At 41.0% G+C, this 15,585-nt stretch overlaps 1 protein-coding gene across 1 annotated transcript; it reads right to left on the bottom strand.

Annotated features, from left to right (window-relative positions):
* Positions 1–3,669: 3,669 nt before the first annotated feature.
* On the bottom strand, positions 3,670–8,327 carry LOC125237304. The gene is made up of 2 exons (XM_048144294.1): positions 6,322–8,327; positions 3,670–5,707 (listed from the first exon to the last, which is right to left on the bottom strand). Exons 1-2 carry the CDS (start codon positions 8,325–8,327, stop codon positions 4,222–4,224), a joined length of 3,492 nt encoding a protein of 1,163 aa, XP_048000251.1. The 3' UTR covers positions 3,670–4,221.
* Positions 8,328–15,585: the final 7,258 nt, after the last annotated feature.

Raw genomic sequence — 15,585 nt, 5'->3', positions numbered from 1 at the left:
AAACAGTTTTGTTATTAGTTACCAGACTAAACTTTCTGATTAACAACCTAAGTACTGTAACACGTCAACAAATTAAATTAGTTACCAGTTGATGAACAGTTTGACTACTAATAAATAAATCAATTCAGAAAATAATTGAACAGTTTAATTACTAAGTAAATGTAGGATTATTTAATTATTACAAAACATTTTTGTGTTTGCAACCAACTAGATGTTATAGATTCGTAAGCAATTTGGTTGTGAAATAGTTAAATTATTTGTTCCATAGTAACAAAATGGCGCTTGTACTTTTGTTGCAAATCACAAAATGTTATAATTATTACTAGACTATTACCATTGTTATAAGTAGAACATACAATTTAAAACAGTAACATAAATAGTTAAGTTGTTCATAACTCAACACAAATAACAAAACACGGTTTGGTAATGGGTAACACGTAGTTCGCAAGTCACAATTTTTAGGTAAGCAGTAACCTAAAATTTGGTTACAGTTATGCAAACATTTCTTTCAGTGTAGGCCTTATTGGAATCGGAGCTGTGTTGTTGACTATATCAACAAATGTGTAAGAGTTTAGTGAAGCGCCCCCCTTTGTCGGTTACCATAAGGACGATGTTTGCGTGTATCTTTATACGATTAACCGGTCAAAGTGGGACGTTTTTCTATATAATAACACAAATTTAGTAGTTTATTGTTTATTGCACCAATCAATTGCTCTGATATTTAGAATAAGATATTCTACATTGTTGACAATTTAAAAGTACTCTTATTGTAAGTCTATTTGAATAAAGAACATTTGAAAATTGACTATTATACTATTTCTAGCGCCCTACACAAAACTGGATGCAATGCAACTTTCAAAACGCATGCCTATCCCACAGATGCAGATGCAATTTCGCAATTCGGATTAAATTGATTCTCAACACATTTGCAATTTGCGATCCTTTCTCTAATGCACTTACGAGTACATGTGCGGAAATTAGGGTTTTTGATAGTTGCGCTTATTCGATAAATATTACATAACCTAACCACAAAATTAAAATTTTGAAAAAAACCCCCGATCGCCACATAGTACACCGATTTTCATGAAACAAAAAACGATTAACGATTTGCAAAAAAGCTGGGCATCCTCAACAAGGTGAGGCATTATTTTACACCTAGGCAGCTGCTCGACCTGTACCAAGCACAAGTCCGGTCGTGTGTAGAATATTGTTCTCACCTGTGGGATGGTTCAGCGAAATACCAGCTTGCGGCGCTCGAGTCAGTCGAGAGGAGGGCCAAGAAGATCATCAATGACGACGAGCTGACCAATTCTCGACTACATAGCCTGGAGCATCGTCGGAAGGTTGCCAGTTTATCGGTATTTTACAGGATACATTTCGGAGAGTGCGCTGAGGAACTGTATAACCTTGTTCCTCCGTCCCCATTTCACCATAGGACCACTAGACAATCGGCAATGCGGCATCGCTTCATGGTCAGTATTCCAAAAATACGCACTAAGCGTTTCGCTTCAACATTTCTTTTGCGAACCGCCAAGGAGTGGAATGCCCTGCCTAAGTCTGTGTTTCCGCACGAGTACAATCCAGGTCTCTTTAAAGCAAGAGTAAATAGGTATCTCATAGGTAAGCGTGCTCCACCGTAGACCGCATCATCACTTACCATCAGGTGTGATCGTGGTCAAACGTCTACCTATCTATACTAAAAAAAAAAAAAAAAAAAAAACATGGCTAGGAACACTCCCGACTAACCCAGCTTTCGGACAAAAAAATCTAAATCGGTTCATCTGTTCGGGAGCTACGATGCCACAGACAGACACACACACAGACGGACAAACAGACAGTCAGACAGACATACAGACACGTCAAACTTATAACACCCCGTCGTTTTTGCGTCCTAAAAACCTAGAGTATTTTCTTTTTATGTAAAAAAAATTACATTATCAAATAGAGGTGCCACTGGTAAATAAATAGATAATGAAAATAAATAAATATGTATTATATGACATTATTACACAGATTGACTGACTCCCACGGTAAGCTCAAGAACACGGATCTCTTTCTGTTTTTAAAAAAATGCTTAAAGAACATTATCTGTCTCTCCCTTAGTGATCTTATTGCTCAGCTATATTTACTCTGTGGTTGGTATGATTGCTGTATATTTTTGGTTTGATACTATATATCTGGCTTGTTGTATATTACTATTTAAGTATGTTTATGTAAGTCTATTTATATTCTCTTATATGTGTATGTTTATTCCATTTGTGTGTTGGACATTAGGATAATTATGTTTTTTTTATTTCGAAGCACCTACTCTTTTTGATTATGTTTGTTATTTCCGCTACCCAAAGGTTGTCTGGTAGAGATCGCTCTTTAGCGATAAGACCGCCTGTTGTCTGCCTCTATTTATAATCATTTGTTTTGACTCCACTGTATCTTTTGCTGAGGTGTGTCAATAAAGAGTATTCTATCTATCTATCTATCTATCTAACACGGGTAGTGGGTACTCAGACAACGTACATAGAAAACATCCATGACTCAGGAACAAGTATCCTGTGCTCATCACACAAATAAATGCCCTTACCGGGATTTGAAGTATTTGAACCCAGGACCGGCTTAGCTGGTAGGATCACTACCGACCAGGCCAGATCGGTCGTCAACAAGTCAAGTTAATAGTGTAAAATATGGATCATACTAGCTTTTTCCCGCGGCTTCGCTCGCGTTAGAAAGAGACAAAAGTAGCCTATGTCACTCTCCATCCCTTCAACTATCACCACTTAAAAAATCTCGTCAATTCGTCCTTCCGTTTTGCCGTGAAAAACGGACAAACAAACAGACACATACACTTTCCCATTTATAATATTAGTATGGATTTCGATTATTGAGATTACCCGCCATAACAGTTTAACTACATATATATTCTATAAATATGCTTAGGATCAATCATCAAATTTGCAAGAGTTTCTAGTTCTTAAAAAATAGTTAATTAAAAAAAAAAAACCCTAAAAAATAATCCCCGCTTTTGCTTTCACTAATTCTTAATTAGTCTAAAGATGAAACTATAAGGATTCCGTTTTTGCCTGCTAAGCCGCGGAAGCCTAGAAGTGCCCTTAGTAACATATTATGTAGTTCTTGAAATTCTTTAAAACCTTTTAGTACAGACCTGCTTACTGTCCTCGAGATGCAATACGTTTGTGTAAAATATACAGGATAGGTATCCCATTTTAAATCGATCAGTAGGTATGGAAATGTCTGTGGCTGTAAGCAACAGTGTGTAAAGTTAAGACGATACGGTAGGTGTTTAATGATGAACTAATTGAGCGGACTGTAATTTAATAAAATATCTTTAAGACGAAATTGACAAAGATAACTCGAAATTTTAGAGATTTAAACAAACACTTACTGGGGAAAAAACAGTGCATATGTCACATACCTTTTAGAATGAGGTTCCAGTGGGTTGGTTTCAGCTCGCTTACCATCAGCCTTGGTATGCAAGGCGCACGTGCGGGCCCGGCTTACCGTCTCCTCGAGCCCAGAACTGTTCTTGGAGCAGAGCTTTCTTCCTGTCCACTTTGATAATGTGACTAGCACTGAGTTTAAACTTAATTTAACGATAATTGTTGGGAAAATGTGACTTTAACTATTTAATTAGCAATAAATGGCAATTTTAATGCAGCGACGCGTTCGCAAGTTAGATCGAGAGCGAAAAGAATGTGAGGTAATGGCTACCGGAAATGATTAGTGCCGGGCTAAACACACCGGAAGCTAAAGACAAAATAGTGTTGTTTCTTTAAAAAACCGATATTCATACGAAAGTTGAACATACCGCTCACCTAAATATGCAATATTTACTCTACAAATAGTGCTAGAGTTCGACAAACTACTTAAAAACTATAATGTTAAACTAAGTGATAATACTAGAACGACGAAAGTTAATTTGAAAGTGGTAAAGGACACAGCTTCACAACTGGTCTTCTGTACTGACCAGTGGCAGTTTGAATTGTGACCACTCTACAGACACCGTCATCTCCGGGATGTAGAGCAACGATGCGCCCAAGAGGCCATTTTAAAGGGCTTGTCTGTTCGTTAATCAACAAGACCAAGGAACCCACGACAATGTTTGTATTTACTTTATTCCATTTAGTCCTCTGTTGTAGAGTATGGACGTACTCAGCGTGCCATCTACGCCAGAAGTCTTGATGCATTTTCGGTATCATTTTCCAACGATTACAGACACTTACTTTTTTTGTCTACAAGATTTTCCTCTGGGACAATCGACAACGGTTCCAGAGTTAAAAAATGGCCTGGAGTTAAGGCTGAGAGATCACTAGGATCCGAGCTAAGAGGTGTCAATGGACGAGAGTTGAGCATAGACTCAATCTGAGTCAGAATTGTATAAAATTCCTCGAAGGTTAACCTTTGATTACCTACAACCCGTGCGAGGTGAGTCTTAACCGAGCGTATCCCGGCTTCAGCTAATCCGTTAAAATGAGGCGTACCCGGAGGGTTAAACGAGAATTTAATTTCTTGGGCATCAGCAGCACCTTTCATGAGTGAACCAAGATAGTTACTAGCGCCCACAAAATTCCTACCCTGGTCAGAGACAATGTTACTGCATCGACCACGACGAGCGACAAACCGTTTAAGAACACAGAGGAAAGCTTCTGTCGACAACTCTGAAGCAAGCTCTATGTGAATGGCTTTGGTACTAGTACATACAAAAACACAGATGTAACCTTTGTACGTTTTCGCACCACGGCCACGACCGAAAGCGATATCAAATGGTCCTCCATAATCAATGGCGACACTCGAAAAAGGTTTAATTTGCGAGACGCGAAAAGTAGGCAAATTTCCCATAAGCGGCGGAGATGCCGCAGAGGGATTGGCACGAAAGCATTTCACGCAGCCTCCAATCACTGCCTGAATTGCTCGCTTTGGCGACAAAATCCAAAACGTTTGCGCAAGTAAATTTTGTAAAGTTTGGGCACCTGGATGTAAAAATCTTTTATGATATTCGTCAATTATTAAAATAGTGAGTCGGTGGGAGCGAGGCAATAAAATGGGATGTTTGACAGAAAATTTAATAGGAGAATTTGCCAAGCGACCGCCCACCCTGACAATACCCTGACTGTCAATGAATAATGAAAGCTTGCGCAAACCCTTTGGCAATGCGTTCAAACGATCCTCCCTTAATTGATTGATCTCTACACTGAACGAAGTGAGCTGCACATGTTTTACTAAAAACATGAGAGCTGCAGTGGTTTCAGCTGACTGTAGAGATCCGACAACTTTTCCATCCTTAGCTGACCGTAAAAAACGGAAACAGTAGGCTAACACACGCTTTAATGTGAAAAGCGAGGAGAACCTGCTAAGGACTTCATCAATTAAGTTAGGATCGGCCGTCACGAGTAAGCTACAAATACGTTGTTCCTCTACAATACAGTCATTGCTTGGATCGTGCAAAGGTGAGCAAGGCCAATCCTTCTCTTCCTTTACCAACCACGACGGACCCTTCCACCAAATATCACACTCTACCAAGTCTTCAGGCAGTAACCCCCTGGATCCTGCATCAGCAGGATTGTGGTGTGTACTGACGTGACGCCAGCGATCAGGAGCAACAAGATCCTGGATATGGCTCACACGATTTGCAACAAATGTTTTCCAGCGTGAAGGGCACGACTTGATCCAAGCTAACGTTACGGTCGAGTCTGACCATATATTGATTTAGACTAACACGATTTGCACTCATAATTTTAGAACAAAACGGGACTTGTGGTAGTTCCTATATTGGAGAAACCAAACGCACAATAGCGGTAAGGGTCAAGGAGCATATCGCGGCTGTCAAAAACCGCCAAATTAATAAGTCTGCGGTAGCTGAACATCTGCTACAGTCGGGACCAAACCACTGGATCGAGCTCCATAGTCCCAAAATTCTATCAACGGAACGTCTGTTCTACAGCAGAAAAGTACGTGAAGCGATTGAAATTAGGAAGCATCGAAATTTCAACCAAAATGAGGGACAGGGAATTTCTTCTTCGTGGAATCCAGTGATTAGCAAATGTAAGCGTGAAAAAACACCGAGGGACATACCGGCTGATGTCGTGAGTGTTGTGTGTAGGCAAAGTGACAACCCTAGCGCAAAAGTGAATAATCAAGAACAAGTGCGGGTAGTTCGAGAAACTCGCGCGGCTAGAAGATGTTGATGCAATTCCTCGCCAGTCTACCCGTGACCACGAACATAATGTGATGTTCGAAACGTCGGGCCTAATATAAATGTAAGTGTTTACGCGATTAAGTCCCGTTTTGTTCTAAAATTATGAGTCTGACCATGCAAATATTTCCTGAACAACATAGAGAGGTTTTAATGCCTCTTGTGTTGACTGCATCAGGTCTGCCAACAACACGGCAGCCTGCAGTTCCAATCGAGGAATTGATAATTTACGCAGAGGCGCAACCTTACTTTTGGCACAGCAAAGCTCTACAAAAGTAGAGCCTTGTGTGTCATCGACACGACAGAAGACGACAGCAGCGTAACCACGCTCCGACGCATCACAAAATCCATGCAATTGTAATGAAACAAACGAATGGATGATGCGACGGGGAATAACGACAGATTTCAACGACGGAAGTTGATCGGTAAATTTCATCCATTCTGATGTGATTGCTTCTGGAACATCATCGTCCCATTGCACCCCAGATGACCACAAGACCTGCATTAAATATTTAGCGTGAAACGTGACAGGACATAAGAATCCTAGCGGGTCATATATGCGCGCTATATTCGATAAAATAGTACGTTTAGTACATTTCTGATCACGTGGTGTTGCAACCTCAAATTGGAACGAATCTGTTTGTGGACGCCATAACAATCCCAATATTTTAAGGGACAAATCCGAAAGTTCATCAAAATGTTTAAAATCACTCGAATACAACTCAGAAGATGGAAGGTCAACGATAAAACCTTTATGGTTGGAGGTCCATTTTCTCAAATGGAACCCACCCGATGACAAAATTTCAGATAAATCTGATCTAATTTTTAAAGCTTGCTCAATAGAGTCAGCGCCTGTCACGACATCATCAACATAAATGTCTCTCCCAAGCACTTGTGACCCTTCAGGATAGGAGTCAGCAGTCTCCTCCGCTATCTGTGCTATTGTGCGCAAAGCTTGATACGGAGCCGATTTCACACCATAAGTTACCGTCCGCAAACGATAGTCTTTAACTGGGCCGTCAGTCGAAGGTCGCCACAATATCCGCTGATACTCAGCGTCCTCGTTTGGCACGAGGATTTGACGATACATGGCCTTTATGTCACCCGTAAAGACTATTTTATGCCATCGAAACCTAGTAAGGACATCAAAAATATTAGTTTGTAACTTAGGTCCAGCTAGTAGTGTATCATTAAGCGAAATCCCATTGCTGTCACGACAACTTGCGTCAAAAACGGCTCTCAGAGGTGTACTGACAGATTCGGGGCGCAAAATACCATGATGTGGGATGTAATTAAAATTCCCGACACTAGAGACAGGCGGCGCAACCTGCTCCATATGACCACTGACCTCATACTCTTCCATAAAGGAGGCATAAGCTTTACGAAAATCCGCATGCTTTGTAAGCTTGCGTTCCAACGAAAAAAATCTCCGCATTGCAATTTCACGAGTGTGCGAAAAGGTAGGCTTGTTCGAAGGATCGACGAAAGGTAGAGGTACCTCGAACCGGCCTTCACTCGTGCGACAATAATTTGCACGGAAGTTATCTTCACATAGTTGATCCTCTTTCGACAAGATAGGTTTACTCGGACCACAAATATTTTCTAGTTCCCAGAACCTTTTAAGAGAATCATCCACCGACAGCGACAAGTTTGATTGTGAAGCATTCGACACGAAAAAACAATCTTTCCGACAATTAGTGAAAGATTGTGTACGAGAGGCATAACAGTCACCCATCAGAACCCATCCGAAAACAGTCTCCAAAGCCTTTGACTGCCCCTTCCGGCCCTCCTTCTTACCACTTAAAATGGAAGATGCAAAGATCTCTGCATTTAAGAGTAAATCTATTGGGCCCAGCTTCGCAAAGTCAGGGTCAGCGAGAGGTAGACCTTGAATGTGATGCCATTCCGATGTATTGACTCTATAGTATGGTTGCTCCGGACAGATAACTGGAAGCACTGACACTTGGAAGTCAAAATTAACCATTTCTGATCCAATAGGTTTAACAGAGCATGATAACATACCCTTAGGTGCAACTTCAGATAACTCTAACCGCATAACCGCGTAATTGCGTTCAACCCTATCCATGTCAACGTCTCTATTGCTCACATCAATGTCCGACATTTTTCACGTAATAATCACTGTTGATTTATCGAAAAACGAGAACGAAAATATAAATAAACAGTTTACGTTACTCAATAAAATTAACTTGTTGACTTTGACAATGACAGATGAGATGACAACCGAATTGTTGCCATACACCAAAGCATAGACTAAGACCGAACGAGATGAGCGGATTGAACGAACTGTGACACTGCTACCAACCTAAATTCTACTATAAAAGTCACACTTCCGGTCAGCCATTAACCGAATCGAGAATTAAAAGTTTTACCCACCAATTTATTAGAAAAATATTACGACACGACAAATTTGATATTTTACTAAAAATAGGTAACTTTTCAACGGATCCGGCTCGAAGGACCAAATGTTTAATGATGAACTAATTGAGCGGACTGTAATTTAATAAAATATCTTTAAGACGAAATTGACAAAGATAACTCGAAATTTTAGAGATTTAAACAAACACTTACTGGGGAAAAACAGTGCATATGTCACATACCTTTTAGCATGAGGTTCCAGTGGGTTGGTTTCAGCTCGCTTACCATCAGCCTTGGTATGCAAGGCGCACGTGCGGGCCCGGCTTACCGTCTCCTCGAGCCCAGAACTGTTCTTGGAGCAGAGCTTTCTTCCTGTCCACTTTGATAATGTGACTAGCACTGAGTTTAAACTTAATTTAACGATAATTGTTGGGAAAATGTGAATTTAACTATTTAATTAGCAATAAATGGCAATTTTAATGACAGTAGGGGTCTCTCAATTCTCCATACAAACGCTCTCGACTATTTCCTCCCTGGTTTTTGAAGATAGAGCAATATTATTTTTATCTGTGTCGGACCGTTTTGAATTTTTTGATATTCTGCTTTTTAAAGACTCTAGAGCCAATCAAAAATTTCCAAAAACGGCCTTTTTCATTGTGGCGCAAAAAAAGGTGTGATACTCAAGATTGGTAATAATTAACCAAAAAAGCTAAACGGTCCGACATGGATTATTTCATTGTTATTCAGATTCTCAAATTTCGTTCCGATTGATTCAGTTTTGAAGGAGGAAAGAGTCGAGAGCGGAACCTCGATTTTAAAGATTTTTTTGAAATATCTTTTGACTGAGTTGTTCTTAATGGACAATTTTTTTTTCGATAAATCTAGTTAAAAACACTTGTATATTTAACTAAAATTCCCAAGTTGAATGGGGGCTCCTTTCCATTTTAGCATTTTCGCTACCGTATCCTAATACGGGCGAATTTTTGTTGTGCGCGTGCCGCGGCTGCTGCAGGACACCATCGCGAGTGCAGACTTCTGGTCTTTCGACGGTTCCGGGGCAACCTGCCGAATTCTACGCCCGGACAGACGACGCAACGAAGCCTTGACGTTACGTTGTCACCCAAATCTAGTTAATTTGTGTGAGGAGGCGCCATAAGCCTTCGGTAATTGTGTCATATACTTGAAAAATTTCGACCCTTGCCGCCGTGACCGGTTGGCTGAGTGGTTTAAGCATCCGTGGCTATAACGGAGTACGCTGCTTCGAATCCAGCATCGGACACTTGGAGGCCTTGGTCATTTTTTCTTTGTATGACATTTATTTCAGTTTATAATTTGTGATGTGTAGATGTTTTCTTATTTTTATGTGTTTATTTTTCATGCTTTTATGTATTTTAGTTATTCAGTGCTTTGGCTTTTACTGTCATACTGTGTAACGTATTTGAAATAAAATAAAATAAATTTCTTAACGGTGGTGAGTATAGGACAAAGGAATTGTAATTAGATAACTGCTTATAATATGGGCCAAATTGTTAAAGTGGAAGTTTAAAAGTTTTAGATCTGAGTCAATAGATGGCAGTAAATGCACTGTGACTTTAAATTTTACTTTAACCACACCTCGGACACTGGCGATCAAAATATATGAAAGAGGCGCGTTCCTAGCACACAGTCTAAGCTCGTGTAGGTGAACGCGTACTATACTTGTATTGTATTGTATGAGTGAGATATGACAAGTCGACTGTTCGCATTTTTGACAGGCGGTAAATGTAGGGTAACCGAGGGGGTGGGCGGAACTTACAGCGGGGAGCGGGAGTGGCCATACTGTACGATAGTAAGGTGCATTAGGGTAATTCTGAAAGTCGTCTAATTACGAAAGTCATATAAATAAATTAATAGTTTAAAAAACACTATAAAACACGCTTTTATAAATGCACGTAAAAGCCAAAAATAAATTATGGATCGTTCAAGTTGTCTCTATTTGTGAGCTGAAGTTTAAAAACTATGTGCTTTTAATTATAATATTTGATTGTAAAAGCGTGGGGCGCTGGAACAGGAAAGACTTTTTGTATAACTTGCTGATAAATCAAATTATGCTATGTTACGGGAAGGAGGTTACACAGATTGACGCGCTAACTGGGTTCTACATTAAACAGTCAAATCAATTAATAGTCAGTGTTCAAAGTAGGTACCAGTTTGTCGAACTCAGACAAAATATGCGCTAGTAGCGAGGAGAGTCGACAGTCACCGACACTTAGAACGCCGCTTTTTTCCGGTAATCAAAGTACAAAAGGGGAAAGTGTCTACAGTGACAGGATGCAGAGTTCTTGTTCGTGGACGAGATATCTTTGGTTCTTTTTGGTAACCCTTAGGCGGCATATGTAAACGTTATGTTCTTATGCAACTTCATTCGCCAGGAAGTTCGGATTAGTATTTGTTTACAAGAAAGTCTTTCCTGTTCCAGCGCCCCACGCTTTTACAATCAAATATTATAATTAAAAGCACATAGTTTTTAAACTTCAGCTCACAAATAGAGACAACTTGAACGATCCATAATTTATTTTTGGCTTTTACGTGCATTTATAAAAGCGTGTTTTATAGTGTTTTTTAAACTATTAATTTATTTTATACTTTTTAGTCATTAATAATGAAATACTTTTAACATTTATACATAAATTTATTTCAAGTAGGCGGATTTTACATGCCATTTGTGGCTTAACGTGTACTTATTGCTAATTGATACTTAATAATAGCGGCTACCTTCTTATTACGGTATTATCATAAAAATGTTTATACCTAGTAAGTTATCCGTAAAAGATAGACAATATAGACATGTGCTATCGCCATCGCGGACTTTTTGAAGACATTAGAGAGACATACTTTCGCCATACATTGTTTTGAAGCTCTCAGCTAGTGGAATTTTGTTTGACTCGATTAGAAAATATTGTCACATTTCAACTAATTCAAACAAAATTTAAGTATTTCTTTTTTGCCGAGCCCCCTTTACTTGCTCTTAAGGGTCACAGGAAAACCATTACCCAACTTATTTTAAATACAGCGTTGATCTTTCTTTTATGCGGGGGGCTTCGCCCCCCGAGCCCCCTTTTCGTTACTCTTAAGGGTAACAAGAAAACCCTAACCCAACTTATTTTAAATACAACGTTTATCTTTCTTTTATGCGGGGGCTTCGCCCCCCGAGCCCCCCTTTGTTTGCTCTTAAAGGTCACAAGAAAACGCTAACCCAACTTATCCTAAATACTTTTATTTGCTCTTAAAGGTCAGAAGAAAACGCTAACCCAACTTATCTTAAATACTACGTTGATCTTTCTTTCATGCGGGGGGCTTCGCCCCGCGAGCCGCTCTTTGTTTGCTCTTAAAGGTCACAAGAAAACGCTATCCCAACTTATTTTAAATACTACGTTGATCTTTCTTTTATGCGAGAGGCTTCGCCCCCCGAGCCCCCCTTTGTTTGCTCTTAAAGGTCAGAAGAAAACGCTAACCCAACTTATCTTAAATACTACGTTGATCTTTCTTTCATGCGGGGGGCTTCGCCCCCCCAGACCCCTTTGTTTGCTCTTAAAGGTCACAAGAAAACGCTAACCCAACTTATCTTAACTACTACGTTGATCTTTCTTTCATGCGGGGGGCTTCGCCCCCCGAGCCCCCCTTTGTTTGCTCTTAAAGGTCACAAGAAAACGCTAAACCAATTTATTCTAAATACTACGTTGATCTTTCTTTCATGCGGGGGGCTTCGCCCCCCGAGCCCCCCCCTTTGTTTGCTCTTAAAGGTCACAACAAAACCTTAACCCAACTTATTTTAAATACAACGTTGATCTTTCTTTTATGCGGGGGGCTTCGCCCCCGAGCCCCCCTTTGTTTGCTCTGAAATGTCACAAGAAAACGCTAACCCAACTTATTTTAAATACTACGTTAATCTTTCTTTTTTGCGGGGGGCTTCGCCCCCCGAGCCCCCCTTTATTTGCTCTTAAAGGTCAGAAGAAAACGCTAAGCCAACTTATCTTAAATACTACGTTGATCTTTCTTTCATGCGGGGGGCTTCGCCCCCCGAGCCCCCCTTTGTTTGCTCTTAAAGGTCACAAGAAAACGCTATCCCAACTTATTTTAAATACTACGTTGATCTTTCTTTTATGCGGGGGCTTCGCCCCCGAGCCCCCTTTGTTTGCTCTTAAAGGTCAGAAGAAAACGCTAACCCAACTTATCTTAAATACTACGTTGATCTTTCTTTCATGCGGGGGCTTCGCCCCCGAGCCCCCTTTGTTTGCTCTTAAAGTTCACAAGAAAACGCTAACCCAACTTATCTTAAATACTACGTTGATCTTTCTTTCATGCGGGGGCTTCGCCCCCGAACCCCCCTTTGTTTGCTCTTAAAGGTCACAAGAAAACGCTAAACCAATTTATTCTAAATACTACGTTGATCTTTCTTTCATGCGGGGGCTTCGCCCCCGAGCCCCCCTTTGTTTGCTCTTAAAGGTCACAAGAAAACCTTAACCCAACTTATTTTAAATACAACGTTGATCTTTCTTTTATGCGGGGGGCTTCGCCCGAGCCCCCCTTTATTTGCTCTTAAAGGTCAGAAGAAAACGCTAAGCCAACTTATCTTAAATACTACGTTGATCTTTCTTTCATGCGGGGGGCTTCGCCCCCCGAGCCCCCCTTTGTTTGCTCTTAAAGGTCACAAGAAAACGCTATCCCAACTTATTTTAAATACTACGTTGATCTTTCTTTTATGCGGGGGCTTCGCCCCCGAGCCCCCCCTTTGTTTGCTCTTAAAGGTCAGAAGAAAACGCTAACCCAACTTATCTTAAATACTACGTTGATCTTTCTTTCATGCGGGGGGCTTCGCCCCCCGAGCCCCCCTTTGTTTGCTCTTAAAGTTCACAAGAAAACGCTAACCCAACTTATCTTAAATACTACGTTGATCTTTCTTTCATGCGGGGCTTCGCCCCCGAACCCCCCTTTGTTTGCTCTTAAAGGTCACAAGAAAACGCTAAACCAATTTATTCTAAATACTACGTTGATCTTTCTTTCATGCGGGGGCTTCGCCCCCGAGCCCCCCTTTGTTTGCTCTTAAAGGTCACAAGAAAACCTTAACCCAACTTATTTTAAATACAACGTTGATCTTTCTTTTATGCGGGGGCTTCGCCCGAGCCCCCTTTGTTTGCTCTGAAATGTCACAAGAAAACGCTAACCCAACTTATTTTAAATACTACGTTAATCTTTCTTTTATGCGGGGGGCTTCGCCCCCCGAGACCCCTTTGTTTGCTCTTAAAGGTCACAAGAAAACGCTAACCCAACTTATCTTAAATACTACGTTAATGTTTCTTTTTTGCGGGGGCTTCGCCCCCGAGCCCCCTTTTCTTTGCTCTTAAGGATCACAAGAAAACGCTAACCCAACTTATCTTAAATACTACGTTGATCTTTCTTTCATGCGGGGGCTTCGCCCCCGAGCCCCCTTTGTTTGCTCTTAAAGGTCACAAGAAAACGCTAACCCAACTTATCTTAAATACTACGTTGATCTTTCTTTCATGCGGGGGGCTTCGCCCCCGAGCCCCCCTTTGTTTGCTCTTAAAGGTCACAAGAAAACGCTAACCCAACTTCTCTTAAATACTACGTTGATCTTTCTTTCATGCGGGGGGCTTCGCCCCCCGAGCCCCCCTTTGTTTGCTCTGAAAGGTCACAAGAAAACGCTATCCCAACTTATTTTAAATACTACGTTAATCTTTCTTTTATGCGGGGGCTTCGCCCCCGAGCCCCCTTTATTTGCTCTTAAAGGTCAGAAGAAAACGCTAAGCCAACTTATCTTAAATACTACGTTGATCTTTCTTTCATGCGGGGGCTTCGCCCCCGAGCCCCCCTTTGTTTGCTCTTAAAGGTCACAAGAAAACGCTATCCCAACTTATTTTAAATACTACGTTGATCTTTCTTTTATGCGGGGGCTTCGCCCCCGAGCCCCCTTTGTTTGCTCTTAAAGGTCAGAAGAAAACGCTAACCCAACTTATCTTAAATACTACGTTGATCTTTCTTTCATGCGGGGGCTTCGCCCCCGAGCCCCCTTTGTTTGCTCTTAAAGGTCACAAGAAAACCTTAACCCAACTTATTTTAAATACAACGTTGATCTTTCTTTTATGCGGGGGGCTTCGCCCGAGCCCCCCTTTGTTTGCTCTGAAATGTCACAAGAAAACGCTAACCCAACTTATTTTAAATACTACGTTAATCTTTCTTTTATGCGGGGGGCTTCGCCCCCCGAGCCCCCCTTTGTTTGCTCTTAAAGGTCACAAGAAAACGCTAACCCAACTTATCTTAAATACTACGTTAATGTTTCTTTTTTGCGGGGGGCTTCGCCCCCCGAGCCCCCCTTTTCTTTACTCTTAAGGATCACAAGAAAACGCTAACCCAACTTATCTTAAATACTACGTTGATCTTTCTTTCATGCGGGGGCTTGGCCCCCGAGCCCCCTTTGTTTGCTCTTAAAGGTCACAAGAAAACGCTAACCCAACTTATCTTAAATACTACGTTAATCTTTCTTTTTTGCGGGGGGCTTCGCCCCACGAGCCCCCCTTTTCTTTGCTCTTAAGGATCACAAGAAAACGCTAACCCAACTTATCTTAAATACTACGTTGATCATTCTTTCATGCGGGGCTTCGCCCCCCGAGCCCCCCTTTGTTTGCTCTTAAAGGTCACAAGAAAACGCTATCACAACTTATTTTAAATACTACGTTGATCTTTCTTTTATGCGGGGGGCTTCGCCCGAGCCCCCCTTTGTTTGCTCTGAAATGTCACAAGAAAACGCTAACCCAACTTATTTTAAATAGTACGTTAATCTTTCTTTTATGCGGGGGGCTTCGCCCCCCGAGCCCCCCTTTGTTTGCTCTTAAAGGTCACAAGAAAACGCTAACCCAACTTATCTTAAATACTACGTTAATGTTTCTTTTTTGCGGGGGCTTCGCCCCCGAGCCCCCTTTTGTTTGCTCTTAAGGATCACAAGAAAA

Source organism: Leguminivora glycinivorella, chromosome 21, assembly GCF_023078275.1.
Source record: "Leguminivora glycinivorella isolate SPB_JAAS2020 chromosome 21, LegGlyc_1.1, whole genome shotgun sequence".
Classification (NCBI taxonomy): Eukaryota; Metazoa; Arthropoda; class Insecta; order Lepidoptera; family Tortricidae; genus Leguminivora; species Leguminivora glycinivorella.
This window is presented reverse-complemented; position numbering and strand designations above follow the sequence as displayed.

Coding starts and splice junctions, on each gene's coding strand:
- LOC125237304 (XM_048144294.1), bottom strand. CDS start 8,327: ATGTCGGACATTGATGTGAGCAATAGAGACGTTGACATGGATAGGGTT. Junction 5,708..6,321: donor GTTCAGGAAATATTTGCATG/GTCAGACTCATA, acceptor AATCAATATATG/GTCAGACTCGACCGTAACGT.